The sequence below is a fragment of the Mobula hypostoma genome, chromosome 18 (assembly GCF_963921235.1).
Source record: "Mobula hypostoma chromosome 18, sMobHyp1.1, whole genome shotgun sequence".
Taxonomy (NCBI): domain Eukaryota; kingdom Metazoa; phylum Chordata; class Chondrichthyes; order Myliobatiformes; family Myliobatidae; genus Mobula; species Mobula hypostoma.
The window spans coordinates 17,413,401-17,434,118 of record NC_086114.1 but is presented as its reverse complement, the minus strand read 5'-3'; the positions used below and the strand labels follow the sequence as shown (position 1 = coordinate 17,434,118).

Here is a 20,718-nt window from a genome sequence, read left to right as displayed (position 1 = left end):
ATGAAAACCTCAGTCATCCTCATAAACTCCAGTAAGAACTGGTCCAGAGCCATCAGATGCTCCTGATGCAGTCACCCTTTCACTCTTCTGGAAATCCTCTGGACCCTCTCCAATGCCAGCACATCCTTTCTTAGACATGGGTACCAAAACTGCTCACAATATTCCAAATGCAGACTGACCAATGCCTTTCATCCTTGTTTTTATATTCTAGTCCTCATGAAGTGAATGCTAACATCGCATTTGCCTTCCTTACTACTGACTCAGCCTGAAAATGACCTTTAAGGAATTCACATTAGAATGTCCAAGTTCCTTTGCACCTCTGATTTCTGAATTCTTTCACCATTTAGTATTTAGTCTATGCCTTTACTCCTACCACCGTGCATGACCATACACTTCCTTACACTGTGTTCAACTCGCTACATCTTCATTCATTTTCCTAACCTGTCCAGTCTTTCTGCAGACTCCCTGCTACCTCAATACTACCTGCTTCTCCATCCATCTTTGTTTCATCTGCCAACTTGGCCACAAAGCCATTAATACCATTGTCTAGATCATTAACACACAAGGTGAAAAGTAGCAGACCCAGCAGCTGCAGAACATCACTGGACACCGGCAAGCAAGCAGAAAAGGCCCCTTTTATTCACACTCTTTGCCTCTAAACAGTCAGCCAATCTTTTGTCTATGCTGGTATCTTCTCTGTAATACCACAGGCCCTTACCTTGTTTATCAGTCTCATGTGTGCACCTTGTCAAAGGCTTTCTGAAAATCTAAATGAACAACAGACACTAACTCTCTTTTATGTAATCCTTCCCATTACTTCCTCAGGAATTCCAACATATTTATCAGGCAAGATTTCCCCTGATCAAGGTCATGCCCATCTTGGCCTATTTTATCACGTGAATCTAAATAATTCAAAACATTATCCTTAATAATGGACTCTAATATCTCACCAAATCAGGCTAACTGGCCTATAATTTCCTACCTTTTGCCTCCCTCCCTTCATAAAGAGTTGTAAGGGTTTCTTCTTTTATGTTACTGCGTAGGCTAATCAAAATGGCTTCTTTGTTATGTTATCTGCTGAGAAAGTTCTCTCTCTAGCTGCTTGTTTGGGTTATAAAGAGAATTGTATTCATTTGCTAACCAATTGGGATAGATGTTATTCTTTCTTGTGTGTCTGTAAGCTATTGTTTTTCACGGGCTTTGGGGCAGAAGGTGGATGGGGACAGGGAGAGGAGATGCGATGCTGTAAGCTCGACGGCGGAGCAGACCCTGAGCTGGAGTCCGAGGCCCAGGGTCTTCAGTGATGAGAGGAGACGAAGGCAGACTCGTGTGGAGCGTATGGTCGACCACCGTGGTTGGTCCCAGGCGGCGGGTCGAGGAGGTCGGAGGGGATCAAATGGTGGAAAGAAGACTCCGTTAATTGAGCTCCAACGGTTGTGCAAGAAGTGGTTGAACTTTGATAAGTTTGGCGCCTTTTACTTTCCTTTTATATTTTACCTCTATTAATTACATAGTTCCAGTATATCTATAACTTGTAATCATTTAATCGCATATGGTGTATTGCCTGTTATTTGGCAGGGTGGGGGTACATCACACAGCATCCACGCAAACTTGACTACCCAGTTTGGCGGGGCCGAAGGCTGCTCCCCCTGGACGAAAGCCAGCTGAGCGAGCCTGAGGCCTACCAGGGGGCTACAGAGTGAACTAGCTTTTGCGATTTTCAGGTCGTTTGGAATCATTCCATTTTCAAGTGATTCTCGAAAGATCACTACTAATGGCTCCACAATCTATTTAACCACCTCTTTCAGAACCCTGGGGTGTAGGCCATCTGCTTTAGGTGACTTATCTACCTTCAGATGTTTCAGCTTCCCAAACACCTTCTGCTTAGTATTAGACCAAAAGTGGAGCAGCATGGCATCTGCGCTCGATTGGCGGCTGGCCTCTCCCATTGGTGCGGCCCTCCAGTGTTCGACTGGTGGAATGACAGGCTTGATAGCCAGGAGCTGTAACATCAACTTGCATGTTGCTCAGTGTCTTGGACTGGACACGTGTTTTCTTGCTGAACAATGTGTGTTTTTTTTCCTCTCGCTATTTTGAATGTATGTTATGCATCTTGGCCCCAGAGGAATGCTGTCTTGTTCGACTGTATCCATGTATGGTTTGAATGATAATTAAACTTGATTTGATTTGATTTGATTTGATTTGGTTTGATTTAATTTGCGACCCTGGAGTTTTAAGAATGAGAGGAGATCTCACCGAAACCTACGAAATATTGAAAACCCGGGATAGAGTGGAGATGCAAAAGATATTTCCAATCATGAGAGAGTCCAGGACAAGAGGGGACTGCCTCAGAATACAATGATGTCCCTTTAGAACAGAAATGAGGAGCAATTTCTTTAGCTAGACCACGGTGAATCTGTGGAATCCATTGCCATAGATGGATGTGGAGGTCAAGTCATTGAGTATATTTAAAGTAGATGTTCATACTTGATTTAGTAAGGTCGTCAAAAGTTATGAGGAAAAGGCACAAGAGTTGAGAGGGAAAACAAATCAGCCGTGATCAAATGGTGGAGCAGGCGGAATGGCCTAATTCTGCTCCTATGTCTTATGGTCTAAAGTAATCCTGGCATTTTGTAACCACGTACAAAATGTCCCAAAAATCAATAATTAACATCTACAACACTTCAAAACCTGCAATACAGAAGACCACACACAAAATACTGGAGAAACTCAATGGGTCAAGCAATATCTATGGAGAGAAATGGACTGTTGATGTTTCATCTGGATTTTAACTCTCGACTGTCCATTGTCCTTCATGGATACTGACTGTCCAGTGAGCAGCCCCGTGTAAGTTGCTCCAGATTGCCGCTCCTGTGACTGCATAAGCCCAATTCAGCTTCCTCCTCGAAGAAGAAGCAGCTCCAAGAACACGTGCCCACACCGCCTCACGCTACATCAGTGTTCATTGGATCACTGGATCAGAAACCCTTCCCAGGCACTGCTTGCAAATGGAGTCCAATCAGTCATGGGATTCCAGCCACGGAGCAAGGAGAGGGATGCAGCTCGATGTGCTGGACCTGTAGGCACATTCTGTACCCAGCAGCATTCCCCCACTAAACTGTCTCAGCTGGCAGAATGTGGCATCAGGTGGCATCACCACATATTGAGTCTCATTTCCACAGCTTGCCAGCAGTTTGCCATTGCCTCTTTGTAGTGACTCCATGGGTGGCTTCTTCTCTCATAGTTTAGGGATGAGCTCTCTGTATGGGAGAGGTTTGCACTTTTATTTAGAGCAGGGATTCTCAGTCTTGTTACGCCATGGACCAATACCATGAAGCAGGGGTCTACGGACCCCGGCTTTAGAGATTCAGCATGGTAACAGTCCCTTCCGCCCCAACAAGTCCGGGCTACCCAATTGCACACCTGTGACACTTTAACCTATTAACCCATAAAGCTTTGGAACGTGGGAGAAGATAAGAGTATCCAGAGAAAACCTATGCAGCCATGGGGGCAATGAACAAACTCCTTATGGACGGCAGCAGAACTGAACCCGGACCGCCGATGCTGTGATAGCAACAGACTAACCACTTAAGTCTTGGCAGCTCCAACCGGCTCAGAAGACTTTTGTTAGTGGGAAGGAGGGATGTTTCTCAGGGCAGTCTTGTCCTCTCAGTGTGAAATTTAAACATCAATACCCATCTAGAAATCCCTGGCAGGATTTGGGAGAACTATGGCATTCCCTGAGTATTAACAGAGCTATCTAGCATCCAGAAGGTAGGTGTGTTTGACATGGAGACGTGAGTATGAAGCAATTGAAGAAATATTTGAATGTGATGACAGTGAAACTGCCAGACTGGTCCACATGGTTCACTAATGTTCTTCAAGGAAGGAAAACGACCATCCTTATATGGACTGGTCTAAAAGTGAATCCAGATCCATTTTAGCTGCCCTCTAATCAGGATAATTTGGGGAAGATAACAAATGTCGGTTCACCCGGTGAGGCCACATGTGCTGAGAAAATAAGCTCACTCCCTTGGAACTGAAAAGATGATGTGGCATTGGCTCCGCCAAACGTCCGCTTGCTTGTCGTTCTAGAAGCAAGTCAGACAAATCGGACATTAAAACAAAAGCATGGAATCCAAAACCCAGGCAGTGAAAGATTACATTTGAGCAATGACTGAAGGGGTGGGGGCGGGGGGGGGGGGGCTAGAGAAAAAATTTCCACTTATGAAGCATGGGAAATGAAAGGACTTTAAAGAAGATGAGATTTGCATCTTTCCCACTGAGTGAAATGTTGGTTTTGTTCATCGGCCTATCATTTTCAAATGAAATGAAGGGAGTTTTCTCCATTGGAATGAAACAAAAACAAACTGGAAGAAAGAAAATGTGAAGTCTGTGTGTCTTTGTGAAAAAGAATGAATAACACGTGTGGGGGATGAACTGGTGCCTTGGGAGTCCCAGCTATTCAGGAAGAGATGCCAGATTAACCGTAATTTATTATGTTGATTTTTGAGGTTGTAGCCGAGGCATTCGGCAGTAAATCAATCAGCTGTGGAACAGAATCAAAGTCAGAAGTATTAGGCACAGAGGCAGCAAGAGATCTGTAGAGCTGAACTGAAAGTGCGGCCTGCAAATATCCAAGCCATGAGTTGGGGCAAAAACACCTTCTGGCTTTACTGACATTTAAATTCTCCTCAGATTGGCTAGATTTATGAGCAGATTAATGTGCTGGGGAAAGAGAACCGCTTGAACGAAGTCCAAATATACTTTAGAGTTTTTAATAATTTGCACGTGTTTTCTGTAGCTAGCCTGTGTAAGTACTGGCTCAACATTCCTTTACACAGGGACTCAGTTCTATTCCTAAGGCTGTATTTAGTGCAAAATTACATCTAGAGATGTATGAAAATACTTCAAGGTGCACACGTAATTTAGTGATTTGTCAGTGTGTTTCTGGCACTTTATCAACTCTGTGTTTAATATGCACCATTTATTTTCAGACTTAATTTTGAAAGATGAAATCAGCACTTGAACTTCGAAATGCTCCATAAACTCCCTTCACACCAAATTCTTGAGTGACAACATGGAACCAAGTGATTGATCATTTTCAGGTTTTCTTAACCCTCGAATGAGATTTTGATTAAAACAAATCATTTTTCATCAACGGATCACCAGGTGATTAGTTATTTCAGCAGAACATGAGTAAACAAACAGCAGCTGTGATTAATAAAGGCGATGGATAGAGTCCAACTCTTTAATTCCCAGACAGGTTCGCTGTTCTTATAGCCAATAGAGGAAGTTTTATTATTCCCCTAATCCCTAAAAGCTTTGGCCTGCACAACTGGGCCTGTTAAAAGCCGAGGCCCTGGAGACTCTGTTATACCGATTAAAGGCCAGCGGACAACAGTAAATTATCAAATACACTTTGGAAAAAAAAATATAAAGTCTATTCTCAACTTGGTGACAGGTATGATGTATGTATGTTTTGAAATGATGTGAAACCTTACCTAAACTAATTACTTCATTCATGTTAACAAAGCACTCCCAGAGTCCTATAATTAACTGATTCATGACCAGAGCTCTGTGACAGTGAAGAATTAGAATCAAGTTGGTGTTCCAGCAATTAAACAAAAGTTAACACACATATAACAACTTGTTTAGGTACAAGTGACAAGTGTTAAATCATTCAGTGCAAGTAAAATTTCACATTACAAACTATTCTAGGCACATTGCACCTAGACAAAAGATAAGGAAATAACAGTCTATATTCCCTCTGGTCTGCTCTCCAGTCAGGTTGCAAATGACCTTCAGTTCACATTTCAGCCCACCATGTCAGTCTCAATATGGTGTGTCGAGGGGCTTATTTAACTTTATAACATTTCCTTGCCACCTTTATCCTCAACTGCCTCATAGCCAATAACTAACCTCCATCTAAGTATATTCATCAACTCAACACCCATAGTCCTGGGGAGAAGAGAATTCCAAGGAATGGTAGTGAAGGCATCCCTCCCTCACTTTGGCCTAAACTTCTCTTCCTCCAAACACCAACCCCAACTCTGCTGACATTATACCTTGTGGATTGCAAGGTTCTTCAGCTCAGGGACAAAGGGTTTACTCTCTTAAGCCCTTCTATAATCCTGTTATGTCAAAAGGTTGGCCCATAAGTTCCAACTAAATCATTTCTCTTTCACCTTAAAACAATGCTCTCTCATTCTTGATTCCTCAACCCTGGGCCCTGGGAAAAAGACTGCACATTCATTCTACCCATGTCCCTCATGACTTATACACCTCCATAAGATCACCCCTCAGTCTGCGGCACTCCATGGATTAAAGTCCTAGCCTGTCCAACCTCTCTTATTTAGCCTGGTTGATTTTGGATGTATTTTAGATGGTGGCAGAGTAGCGTACAGCATCAGTGACCCAGGTTTAATTCCACCGCTATCTGTAAGGTGTTTGAACGTTCTCCTTGTAACTACGTGCGTTTCCTCCAGGTGCTCTGATATTCTCCCACATTCCAAAGACATGCAATTTAATAGGTTAATTAATCACATGAATGTAATTGGGCAATGGGGGGGGGGTTGCTGAGCTGTACGGACCTGTTACTGTGCTGTATGTCTAAATAAAATAAATAAATAAAATTAAAAAGCCATCATCGTACATAACATGTTTACAAAAGACATCACACCACCAGGATATAATGCAAGAGTGCCTGGAAAATTCAGTGCAGGGTATATGGTATTCTTTAAATCCATCTCATTTTCTAATTTAGAATGTGGCACGCATTCAGAATGAATACCTCAGACTAATCTGTTGCAAAAAGTAATCGAGTTACCAACAAAAAAAAACTCTCATGTTACACAGTTGAGCGCGCACCACATTAATCAGTCATAACGAGACACACAAATTTCTCTTGTAGCCGTTTTGTTGTAGATGAAAGAAATCATTAATTCTACTGTTGATGGATGTTCGGACACAGATGGTAAATTGCTGCAGAATGCTCCAAAAAAAAACCAATAGATTTATTTTGGTAATGCTTGGAGGTCAATGCAACTCTCCAAAATGCCTTTGCAATCACAATTATCAGAAACGGGAAATGTGTACTGGACTTTGCACTGGCCAATAAAATTAAACCTCCAACCACTTTTGTGCCTAATGACATGACAACAAATGAAATGGAGGATATGTCAGTACACATGAAGGCAATTCAAGGGGGAAGGCTTTATCCTGCAATACGTACCCCCTCCCAAATTAGTGACAGACTGTTCTAAATATCTCTTAATTCAAAAATCAGTGCATTCATGCTATCTCATGGCCTACTACGTCCTCTTTGCTGTTCCAAGCTGCTTGGTTTTTTAACACTTGAATTCGTTTTGTGAGATTTCTGTCAGGGTGGCTTGGTAGTGTAGTGGTTAGCACAATGCTTTACAGTACCAGTGACCCAGGTTCAATTCCCGCCGCTGCCTGTAAGGAGTTTGTATGTTTTCTCCAGGACCATGTGGGTTTCTATCCAGGCTGGAAAGGTAACCTAAGAATGGTGAAGACATGGAGTCATACAGTGTGGAAACAGGCCCAGCTGGTCTGTGCTGACCAAGGTTCCCACCCAAGCTAGTCGCATTTGCCTGTGTTTGTCCCATATCCCTCTAAAGCAGGGGTCCTAACCAGACACCTTGGTTAATGGTAGGGGTCCACGTCATAAAAAGGGTTGGGAATGCCTGTTCTAAACCTTTCCAATCCATGTACCTGTCCAGTTACCTTTGAAATGTTGTTAATGTACCTGCCTCAACCACTTCCTCCACCAGCTCATTCACAAGCTGACCATCCTTTGGGTGAAAAAGTTGCCCCTCAGGTTCTTCTCACCTCTCACCTTAAATCTCTATCCTTGAGTTCTCCATTTCCCAAACCTTGAGAAGAAAAATGCTTGCAATCACCCAAAGATTTTATATACTTCTATGAGATCAAAGTTCAAAGTTCACAGTAAATTTATTATCAATTTATTACCATATACCGCCCTGAGATTCATTTTCTTGCAGGCATTCACAGTAAAACAAAGAAATACAATAGAATCAATGAAACACTGCACACAAAAACTGATAAACAACCAATGTGCAAAAGAAGATGAACTGTGCAAATACAAAAAAAATAGGTAAATAAACAATATTGAGAACATGAGATGAAGAGTCCTTGAAAGTGAGTCTATAGGTTGTAGAATCAGTTCAGCACTGAGGAGAGTGACGTTAACTATGCCAGTTCAGGAGCATGGTGATTGAGGGGTAATAACTGTTCCCAAATCTGGTAGCGTGTACCTCCTTCCTGATGGCAGCAGCGAGATCACTGCCCAGTCTCCTGTACTTCGGTGAATAAAGTCCCAACCTGCTCAAGCTCTCTCTGTATAGTTGAATTAACATAAGTATTTAAGTGTTTATAAATACTTAAATTATTTCATATTTTGTTTAGTTTTTGTACATACTTTAAATTGCAATTTAAACCGCAATAGTATTAATTTTTACATGCTTCTAATTATCAGAAACAATTGAATATGCTCCAAGATTTAACAGCTGACAGGATTTTCAACCACTTGGTGTTTGGGCAACACTATGTATCATTGTGTGATGCTATCTCCGCACAATAAACTTGGCCTCTGTACTGGAATGCATCAACACTTCATGGGAGGCACAAGGAACTGCAGATGTGGAGATGCTAGAATTCGGATAAGCAAACAATATGCTGCAAAAGCTCAGAAGATCAAGCAGCATCTGTGGTGTGGGGTGGAGGAGGTCGGAGATATTGCTGGCATTTTGAGTCTTTTTCCTATGGCTGGGGAATCGAGACCTAGAGGGCATAGGTTTAAGGTGAGAGCAAAAACCTTTAGTAGGGACCTGAAGGGAAACTTCTTCACATAGAGGGTGGTAGTTATATGGGAGCCAGAGGAAGTGGTTGAGGCAGGTAAATTAACACCATGTAAAGGTTACTGCACAGATACATAGGTAGGAAAGGGCTTGAGGGAGATGGGTCAAACACAGTATAATGGAACTAGCTTCGATGGAAATGTTGGTTGGCATGGAGCAGTTGGGCCGAACGGCCATATATTGCATGACTCTATAATTCCTTTCCTTCTCACAGACGCTGCTCACCTTTTTGAGTTCCTCCAGCAGATGGTTTGTAGTACTCTATAGTCAGTTGACACCTACAGATTCACATGAGATAAGCTTGGAATCAGGTCAAACATGGACCTCTCGTCACATTGCTGGCAGGAAGCCCTGGGTCAATAACATTGTCTGAAATGGGAATTCCCAACCTTTTTTATGCCATAGACCCATATTGTTTACTGAAGGGTCTGTGCACCCTAGGTTGGGAACCACTGGCCTAGAAGATTCCCACAATCTTTTGAGATATTTCAAATTCTACATTACCAGTCATTTAGCATAATTTCTGTGGATTTTAAGTCTTGATAAATAAAAAGGTAAATCAAATTTATAAAACAGTGATGCACTGTATCTTGATGTGCTTCTCCACTGAATGGAATGGCAGTGTAGAGGATAACATAGCACCTTCCAGTGCCACCCACTGGTGGTTCAATTCTGTCACCTTCCATCACTTGATGTAACACAACTGCAGAGCTTTGATTTGATCTGCAGTGACAGGAAAACTCAGCTGCTTTCATTACAGAATTGCATTGCAGCTTCACCAATTTGGTGCCAGTTTTTAAGTTCACCTGGTGCCCCTCCTGCATTCCTTCTTGGACCAGGGTTGACCCCTAGCCTCAACAGCATTGTTAGAGAGTGAAGGGTGGCCTCAGCAAGACATTATAGACTGTAGTGGTGTACATTTCTGTCACTGCTGATGGGTCTTCGGGATTCACGGATGCTTGGATTTGAACTGTCAGAATTGTTCTAACACTGTGCAGCACAACATATTGATGGGGTCCTTAGTGGACTTGGAATCTACAATCCCATGGTCAATTCTACCAGAACCATCGTGGATAGTTGGGGTAGTTGTCACAGTGCATTAATTTGAGTTGAGTATGATGTTCTCCAAAGGGGTTGCCTGGTGGTGGGTACTCAAGCGGCTGTAGAGGCTGATTCAGGAGCCACATGATCGGGATGTTGGGATGGACTCCCTTAATGGAGAATGTTTGTGTGTGACTTTGTTTAATGTGGGGAGGCTGATGCATGGGCAGCCATCACACAGTCCTTGACAGATCAGGGTCAAGTTTCAGTGGCATGGAACGCAAGACACCAGGACACCCTTCACTGCTACAGCCTTCCTCTGCCTTCACCGCCATTGAGATGTGTCATTATCTTCCACCAGCTCTGCCAGTGAGGTCTTGGTTGGATCGCACTTTGTCTGGAACTTCCTCCTCCTCCTCTTTGACCTTACCACCATGGGTGACGCTACCAAGAGCTAAGTGCCAGATAGATAAACTCCAAACAGCATCACTCGCGGGGCCTCAGGAACTCGAGCTTCTTCACCACCACAAGGTGATGATTCTCAGAGAACAGAAGATAGATCCATCCAGCATATGTAGACTGCTGAGGACAAGATCAAATAGGTTTATCCTTTGTGACAGTTTGCTCTCTGACTCTCTCTCTCTCTCTCTCGCATGCGCACACACACATACAGACAGACAGGCGCGCGCGCACACACACACACACACACACACACACACACACACACACACACACACACACACACATCAGGTGGTAAATTGCCTCATTTCTTGAAAGGCTGAGTTAATAGTGGTGCTACCAAGCCCTTCTTGGTGATTGACATTGAAGTCCACATTCTGATTATTATTCCCTGCTCTCCTTTGACAGAGAGAAGCACTCTGCTGACAGTTGATAGGGGGAGGGTAGGTGGTGATCGGAAAGTCCATGTTTGACCTGATTTCATGATATTTCAGGGTCTATCCATAGAGCATAGGTTCAGTCTGCTTATTCTTTTCTTATACATAGAACATTGAACTGTAGAACACAGTACAGGCCCTTCCTCCACACATAGCCCTCATTTTTATTTCATCCATGTGCCTATCCAGGAGTCTATTAAGTGCCCCTAATGTATCTGCCTCTACCATCACCCCTGGCAGTGTATGCCATGCACCCATCACTCTCCATGTAAAAAAAAAACGACCCCTGACATCTCCCCTATACATTCCTCCAATCACCTTAAAATTAAGCCCTCATGTATTAGCCATTTTCACCCTAAGAATAAGGTGCTGGCTGTCCACTCGCTGCCTCATCATCTTTACACCTCTTATCAAGTCACCTATCATCCTCCTTTGCTCCAAAGAGAAATGCCCTTGCTCACTCAACCTTTCCTCAACCTGCTCGCCAATCCAGGCAGCATCCTGAGAAATCTCCTCTGCACATCCTTTCACAACCACATCAGCTTCCACATCTTTCCTGGCTGCATCACCAACTGGTATGGAGGAGCTACTGCACAGCATCATAAAAAGCTGCAGAAAAAGTTGCAAACCCAATCAGCTTCATCATGGGCACTAGCCTCCCCAGCAATGAGGACATCTTCAAAAGGCAATACCTCAAAAAAGCAGCATCCATCATTAAGGACCCACATCAACTAGGACATACTCTCTTCTTATTGCTACCATCAAGGAGAAGGTACAGGATGTTGAAGACACAGACTCAACAGTTCAGGAACTGCTCCTTGTCCTCCACCATCACATTTCTGAGTGGTCAATAAACCCATGTACAATACCTCACTTTTTTTTTTCTTTTTGCACTACTTGTTTCATGTTTTAATATATATTTCTTACTATAATTTATGGTTTTTGTTATAATGTATTGCAATATATTGCTGCACAAAACACCAAAGTTCATGACATATGCCAGATATTTAATCTGATTCTCTTCTTGTATGAGGCAACCAGAACTGAGCACAATACTCCAAATGTGGTCTAAACAGAATTTGATAGAGCTGCAACATTACCTCACAGCTTTTGAACTTAATTCCCCGACTAATGAAAGTCCAACACAACGTAGACCTTCTTAAAAACCCTGTCAGCTGTGCAACAAAAGCCCACCCTTTTCCCCAACTAAAGTTATTCAGCACTGATACAGGCTGTTCATCCCACTAAGGCCAGCCATCAAGCATAGCGTTCTCGGTGCAATCCAAACTAAACCTATTTTTGGCAACACAAAATAATCTGCAGATGCTGGGGTCAAAGCAACACTCACAACACGCTGGAGGAACTCATCAGGTCGGACAGCATCCATGGAAAAGATCGAAGGGTTCTGGCCCAAAACGTCGACCAATCTTCTCCACGGATGCTGCCCGACCTGCTGAGTTCCTCCAGCGTGTTGTGAGTGTTCCTATTTTTGGCAATTTCTCCTCCTCCCATCTACTCATTGAACAGTCCACCATCCACCAATATGCTAGGAATCTTTCACAGTAGCCAATTAACCTACCATCTCAATTGTCTTTGGGATGTGAGAGGAAACCAAAGCACCTGGAGGAAACCCATGTGGCCCCAGGTAGGACAGGCAAACTCTGTACAGACAGAAGCAGAGATCAGGATTGAAGCTGGGTCACTGGATCTGTAAGGCAGCCACTAGCTTTGTCACTGTGCTGCCTGGGAGGGTAGAAAGTATACAAAAAAATATTCCAGTGTACACTCTGACGCTTTGATTAAACATAGTAATTATTGTACAGCTAAGGACATTGCTGGTCTGGTAAAGAATTAAGCAAAGGGCTGCATGCCTGGAGTCTGATGGCAGCCAGATCAGATAGGAAAAGCAGATTTCCTTTCCCGAAAGACATTAGTGAATCTGATGATCTTTTGTGATAATCTGGCAGGTCCAGTCATCATTTTCTTTCAAATTCCAGATTATTAACTGAATTTAAATTCCACTGGGAAATTCACATGCTAGTCACTGATTTGCTGGTCTTCGACAGACATTCATCACCAAAATTGACAGGTTTTGTGTACATTAAAAACTTCTGGTTCTTCGATAATGAAATCTGTCAGCCAAGACAGCAGGATATGTTCAAATGCCCACCAAAATGTTGATTATTGCTCACTACGATTACTCAATGGTCTCTTTACTAGGTAGCTCCTATACCTCAAAAGGTAACATTGAGTGTACGTTTGTGGTCTTCTGCTGCTGTAGCCCATCCACTTCAAGGTTCAATATGTTCTGCATTCAGAGGTTCTCTTCTGCACAGCACTATTGTAAAGTGAGGTTATTTTAGTTACTGTCACCTCTCTGTAAGTTTGAACCAGTCTACCCATTTTTCTCTGATCTCTCTCATAAACAAGGGACAGAACTGCTACTCACTGGATTTTTTCTGGGGTTTTTTTGTACCATTCTCTGTAAACTCTAGAGCAGGAGTTCCCAACCTGGGATCCATGGATGCCTCAAATAATGGTAGGAGTCCATGGCATAAAAAAATGTTGGGAACCCTTGGTCCAGAGATTGTTGTGCTTAAAAATCCCAGGAGATCAGCAGTTTCTGAGATACTCAATCTGCCCCATCTAGCACCAACAATCATTGCACGGTCAAAATCACTGAGATCACATTTCTTTCCTATTCTGATGTTTAGTCTGAACAACAACTGAAACTCTTGACCATGTCTGCATGCTTTTGATGCATCAAGTTGCTGCCACATGATTGGCTGATTAGATATTTGCATTAACGAACAGGTGTCCAGGTATACCAAAGAAAATGGCCACTGGTTTTAAATTCTGTCTGACTTGGGAATTTGTTTCCAGTATTTTCTATTTATTTTCTGAATGTAAGGGTGCCAATTCATTTTTATTCAAATATTCACTCATAACTGTGAGCACAGATGTGATGAGCAACATTTTATGGAGCCAGTGGAGATCATCTTGCCATCAGCAAGATCTGTGGAAGTAAAGTCAGTGAGTGATGTCACAATGAAGTTGATCTGCATTTGAGGGAAATAATCTTGCTGAGGTACTGAAGAAGGGACAGACTGGATTGCTCCACAGAGAACTGGCATGGGTTTAATGGACCAAATGGCCTCCTTCTCCGCCATGTAGTTCTGTACAGGCATCACCATTAAAACCCCAGTCCTATTTTCCATTAACTTAATATGAATCTACACATGGAAGAAATAAATCAGGTTTGAGATGTACAGTATGTACAAATATGTGCAAGGGTTGACGGGTCTTTGGAGAAAATACTTGCATTCAAATATCATCTAATTCTAAATCCAATTTGCTTAACACATGGAACATCAAACACAATTTGAAATGTTTTGAAGATCTGCATTTCAACCCAACAGTCCACGATGTTAAGATGCATTGGTCCTGAGAAAGTAGACAAGCATAATTATTCTGGCTCAAACCTGACAGGCAAGTCCTGTTGAAATTATTAGTCATTGTTTAGTAAAGATTTTTTTTTTACATAACTGTATGCTGAACTTTAAGATGTACATTGGAAGTCAAAGTCTTTTTCATTTGATGCCAAATGCTAAATGAAATTAAAAGGTTCCATATGAATATTGTGGTAACTGAACGAATAAATCAGATGATTCTGGTTTGTGTTTGGTTTAAAATGAATAATAGAGCAGGCAGTCAAAATGAATCATACTGTTTAAGGTCCAACTTAATGGGTAAGGTCTGTTCTATCTTCCTAAAATGCAAATCAAGCTCTTGGTCAAGGCAGCTGCTGGTACTTTTAACCATTTGCAGGAAGAGATCAGCAGGTCCAAAGTCTTTCCTGAATTCTGGAACACTGACCAGAGGTAAGGAATCCATCCACATCTCCACATAAATTGCATCACTCGGTCATGAACAGCTGGAGGAAGACAGGTCTTATAGAATTTCACTACACAAAAATCCGAACTACAAAACACACAAGGGAAAGATTTGCTCTGAGTGCTCTGCAGAGTCACAAATATGTTCTTTATAAACTGGCTTATAATTCTGCTTGCCAGGTATTTGCTATCTCCAGGTTTAGTGTTTATAGTGCTCTTGCAGGACACCCACGCTCATGCTTTAGGATATGTTTATTCCCACTCCCTCTCCATCTCCCCATCTTTCTTCAGCTGTACAAGCTCCCCAGATCCCTGAACTTTTCAAATTCTTATATTGCCCTGATCTTCATTGTTTCAATTCAGCTTCCTGGCCACAAAATCTTCCATTTTCTCCTTCTCCTTTTTAAGACACTTCCTTATGACTGGCCCTCGGGTTATCTCTCTGGTAGCTGGGTGTCAAACCTCATTTGCTAATACCTCTGTAAAGTGTGACTGAACAGTTTTACAACACTGAACATGTGCACACAAGCTGTATTTAGAGAGATGAGAGTGAGGAACAGCTCTCCCCACAGTAAGTCTGAGAAGCTCCCTTCAGGTTAAACATTTTGCATCCATTACTTTCCACGATTTTGGACAAAGTTGTGAACCATACACTGGGCTCCATCCAACAGCTACCCCACAGCTGTACAGCACACAATGCTGATCTGTGGAGAATCACAGAAATGAATGGAACAGGAAGCTGTTTGGCTCAATGCGTTCAACCCAGCCTGAAGAAAAATTTAGACTCATCCCACTTCCCAGCTCCTGGCCTGGAGACCTGAAGAAGAGGTTTCTCAGGTTTTCATCCAACGTCAAATTAACTGTTGTAAAAGTTTCTACTCCCACCACCCTTTCAGGCAGGGAGTTCATAAGACCATAAGACATAGGAACAGAATTAGACCATTTGGCCATTAAGAGGAATACAATCCTAGAAAATCACCTATATCCCGATTTATGGTAACATGAACTCTTAACAAAATCTGAAAAGTGTCATTGTTTCTTTCACAATATTTTTTCCTCACATAATTAAATTCAGTAAGTGTGAATTTTCATTCCAGATCTCAAAGGTTTAAAGCAGCACATACACAAAATGCTGAGGGAACTCCTCAGGTCAGGCAGCATCTATGGGAATGAACAAACAGTTGACATTTCAGACTGAGAAGGAAGGAAGAAGATGCCAGAATAAAAAGGTCAGCGGGTTGGTGGGGTGGGAGGAAGGAGGCTAGCTGGAAGGTGATAGGTGAAGCCAAGTGTGTGGAAAAGGTCTAGGGCCAGAGAAGAAAGAATCTGTCAGGAGAGAAGGGTGGACCATCAGAGAAAGGGCAGGAGAAGGGGACTCTTGGGGAAATAATAAGCAGGTGAGATGAGGTAAAAGGTCAGAGTGGGGAATAGATGAAGGTGGAGGGGGAATTTTTTTTACTGGAAGGAGAAATCAATATTCATACCACCTAGTTGGAGGCTACCCAGACGGAATACAAGATGTTGCTCCTCCACTCTGACAGTGGCCTCACCTTGGAGGAAGAGGAGGTCATGGACTGAACGGGAATGGGAATCAGAATTAAAACGCTTGGCCATCGGTAAGTTCCGCTTGTGGTGGATGGAGCGGAGGTGCTCGACAAAGCGGTCCTCTAATTCACAACCAGTCTCACCAATGCAGAGGAGGCCACATTGGGAGCACCAGGTACAATAGACAACCACAGCAGATTCACATGTGAAGTGTTGCTTCACCTGGTAGGACTGCTTGGGGCTCTGAATGGAGGTGAGGGGTGAGGTGTATGGGCAAGTGTAGTATTTAGGCTATTTGCAGGGATAAGTGCCGGGACTGAAATTAGTGGGGAGGGATGAATGGACGAGAGAATCGCAGAGGTAGTGATCCTTGCAGAAAGTGGTGGGGGAGGAGATTTTGCTAGTGATTTGTGATTGCCCACGGGCAAATTTTTATTATCTGAATGGCCATAATGTGGCGGTACACTGTATTATATAACATCCTTTCTCTCTTACTCATTTTGTCAATAGTGAATCACATTTGTTACCTTCTACTTTGCAGAAACCATTCCTAAATTTGAAAGATAATAACCAGAACATCCAGAATCACCACAGTAACTGCTTTCAAAGTTTCCTTCCACCACCCTTTGAATATTTTCTTCCTAACTTGTTCCCAGTCTTTCTGCCAGTTAACTTCAAGCTAAGTTTGCCAGTTATCAACCTCTCCCGAGCTCACCCTGTCCTGTGCAAGCTTCATATAATTTTATAACCTTATGTAAATCAATTTCCAGTCTCCAATTTTAGACATTCCAGTCTCTGTATTTAACTATATTCTCTGCCTTGATCTCATCCTCACAAATCTCCCCTGAATCCTCTCCCGAGGCTTCGTATCCTCCCTGCAGGAGAATGGCGAGCGCTAGACTGGGAAGTGATCTGGTACAGCAAGGGACAGCACAGTAGCACAGTGACAGCTGTAATGCTTTGCAGCGTCGGTAACTAGGGTTCAATTCTAGCCGCTGTCTGTAAGGAGCTTGTAAGTTCTCCCCGTGCCTGCATGGGCTTTCTCCAGGTTCTCTGGTTTCCTTCCGCACTCCAGAAGACTTATGAGTTAGGGTTAGGGAGTTGTGGGCATGCTACGTTGGCGCCAGAAGCATGGCGACATTGGTGGACTGCCCCTAGTGCATTCTCGGACTGTGTTGGTAAACGGCCCACTCCACTGTGAGTTTGTACATGTGACAAATATAGGTAATGCTTATCTCTGAAGTAAGGGTCTAAACCTTCTCACGGAGAGAGCAGTGTGCCAGGGAGGACCTAAGACAGGGTGAGGTACAGACATTCTGCTGTCCAAGAGCATGTAGACAATAGGTGAGAATGTCTGTCACCTCAGCAGGCATGTACAAAGACAATCAGTTGAGTACCAATAGTACTGCACCTCATTACAGTGCAGTACTGCTGCACGACGGCTAAGTGACTGCATTAGTAGCCAGAAGTTTGAAGTTACAAGGACTAGGCAGAATGATGATCTGGACAGATGAGTTTAAATTTCACTGGGGGAGTTGGGGAATTTAAATTCATGTCTTTAACTCAGTCTGGAATTTTGGGGAGTGTGTGGACCAGTAACAGCAACCACGAAACAAATGGATTGTTTTATGAACCCATCCAGTTCATTAGTGTGCTTCAGGGGCAGATATCTGCCCTCCTAGCCCAGCCTGTGTGTGACACGAAATCCACTAACTTGGCTGTGTCTTAACTGCCACCTCAGCTCAGGAGTAATTAGGGAGGTGCATTAAATGCTCGTTTTGCCAGTGAGAACCCGCATAGAACACAGAATAGTACAGTACAGGAACAGGCCCTTCAGCCCACAATGTATGTGCTGACCTTGATGATAATTTAAACTACACATGATCTATATTCCTTAATTCCCTGTTTATCTGAACACCTCTTAAATATTGAGAATGTTATCTGCTTCCACCACTTCCCCAGAACCTACCACTCTCCGTGTAAGAAAACGGCCTTGTAAATCACCATTAAATTTCCCTCTTCTTACTTTTTGGTTGTGCCCTCTAGTATTTGACATTTCCATGCCGGGGAAAAGAGCCTGTCTATTCCTCTCATGATTTTATTCACTGCATTTAGACTTATTTATCGCATGTACATCAAAACATACAGTGAGATGTGCCAGAGGTTTCCACGGCAGCAGGGTGTGCTCGCTAAGAATGAGGAAACATTTCCACTCACCAGAGAGCTGTCAACTATACACCTCACCGCCTTGCCTGCTGCTGGAATCCTGGAAAAGGAAGGCTGGAAAAGGGTTCCTTCCGAGAGTCAGCGTGGCTCTGGAGGATAAACTACAGATGTTGACTCTTGTCCTGGTCACTGGGATTATGATCGAATAATCCACCTGAGTTTCACCTCAGGACTCTCATTATTCCATGTATGAAAGAGGAGAAAGATCCAAATATATGGTGGTGGTCGAGGCAGATACATTACGGTCATTTAAGAGACTCTTAGGCACATAAATGAAAGAAAAGTGGAGGGCTACGTGGGAAGGAAGGATTAGATTAACCTTGGCATCATTGAGCACTTCTACAAGGAGCACTCCCACAAGAAAGCAACATCCATCATCAAGGACCCCCACCAACCAGGCCATTCTGTCTTCTCAATGCTATTGTCAAGAAGGAGATTTAGAAGCCTTAGGTCCCACAGCTTCAGGAACAATTACTACTCCTCAACCGGCATGGATAACTTTACTCAACTCAACACTGAACTGATACCACGACCCATGGGCTCCCTTTCAAGGATTCTATAGTCAATTTTCTCAGTATTATTTATCGATTTGTAATTTTTTTTGTATTTGTATATTGCTTGCTTGTCTGTCTTTGTGTTTTGGATTGATTCTATTGTATTTCTTTGTTCTACTGTGAACACCTGCAAGAAACTAAAGCTCAGGATAATATATGGTGACGTTTTCGTACTTCAATAGTAAATTTACTTTGAACTTTGAAGTAGGTTAAAAAGTTAGCACAATTATCATGGGCCAAATGCCAGTACTATGCTGTGCTGTTCTGTGTCAAGCGAGGTTCTGCGGATATGGGAAATCCACAGCAACACACATAATGCTGTAGGGTTGCTGGGCAGCACGGCTCAAAGGGCCAGAAGGGTCTACTCTGCACTGTATCACTAAATAAAGTCAGCAGGTCAGACACATCTACGGGAGCCACCATCGTTCCTCCAGCATATTGTGTGTGCTGTACTGTTCTATGCTCTATATACAAATATCAACTAAAATAAAAACTATGAAAAGGCTAACAGATCCGTTGTAAGCACAAGCTCCATTACCCACCACCCAGGCCATGCTCTCTTCTCACTGCTGCCATCAGGAAGGAGGTACAGGAGCATCAAGTCCCACACCAGCAGGTTCAGAAATAGTTATTACCCCTCAAGATCTTGAACCAGAGGGGATAACTTCTCTCCCACTGACACTGTACCTATTCCACAATCTCCAGACAACCTAAGGACTCGATAGCTCATGTTCACGACATTTATGCTTATTTATTTATTATTATCATTTCTTTCTTTTTTTTCTGTATTTGCACAATTTGTTGTCTTTTGCAGTTTGTGAGTTTGTCCATATTTGTTGTATGTGTTTTCATTAAATCTATTGTGTTTCTTCATATTACCATGAATGCCCAGACAATAATTAGTCTCAGGAGAGTACATGGTGACATATACAGTAAGTACTTTGATGATAAATTTACTTTGAACTTCGAACAACACAGGCAAAAGGAACAGTGGTAAATGAGCTCAGAAAAATAAAGAATGAGGGGAGATTCTTCCATTTCTCTTTCTTTCCTCCTTCCAGATATGTTCAGAAGGCTGACAAGCTGCATGAATGTTCCATCAGGCTTAACGTGAAGAGACAGCACAATACCTTGACAAATGACCTCATGGAGAAGAGGTTGGCCAGCATCGTAGAGAGGCCTGGAGCCAGGCAACTCTGAGCTATGAAGCCCAGCTTCAGTTCCGCCAGGCAGATTGCATCATCACCCTCCCTCCAGTTCCAGCTGGGTATGTTCAGCAGATGAGCCTGAAAGCAAAGATTAAAAGTTACTAACTCAATTGCCCTCTCGCTCCGCCACAAAGTATTTTTAACACAACGTCTTGTCAACTGCAGTGTTTCACACAATGGCACCTTCAGTGTTTTTGAAGAGTGACATTGTGCATGCCTGTACACACATCTGCTGCCCATTCTTAGCACACTCCCCTGGGGCCCCGCTTACCTTTCCAATTTTGCCACTCTTTAACACTTCGTTTTGTTTTTATATTGTTTGCACAGGAGTGCCAGTGTGGCATTTCGGTGCGGTAATGAACTTCAGGAACTACAAGCAGCTGGATAGTTTCCATGGAGAGCACTGGTGACAAGCCCAATACACACCAGTTTTACTTGCCTCTTTGCCAGGT

General features: G+C 42.9%; 1 protein-coding gene across 5 annotated transcripts in view; it reads right to left on the bottom strand.

The window, feature by feature from the left end:
• The window catches only part of kcnma1a (potassium large conductance calcium-activated channel, subfamily M, alpha member 1a), a 960,366-nt gene that overhangs the window by 218,974 nt on the left and 720,674 nt on the right, over positions 1 to 20,718 (bottom strand). For all 5 annotated transcript variants that reach the window (XM_063070509.1, XM_063070506.1, XM_063070507.1 and 2 more), the window contains exon 14: positions 20,189 to 20,344. In XM_063070509.1, coding sequence (XP_062926579.1) covers positions 20,189 to 20,344 — 156 coding nt within the window. The remainder of the gene's footprint in view (positions 1 to 20,188; positions 20,345 to 20,718) is intronic.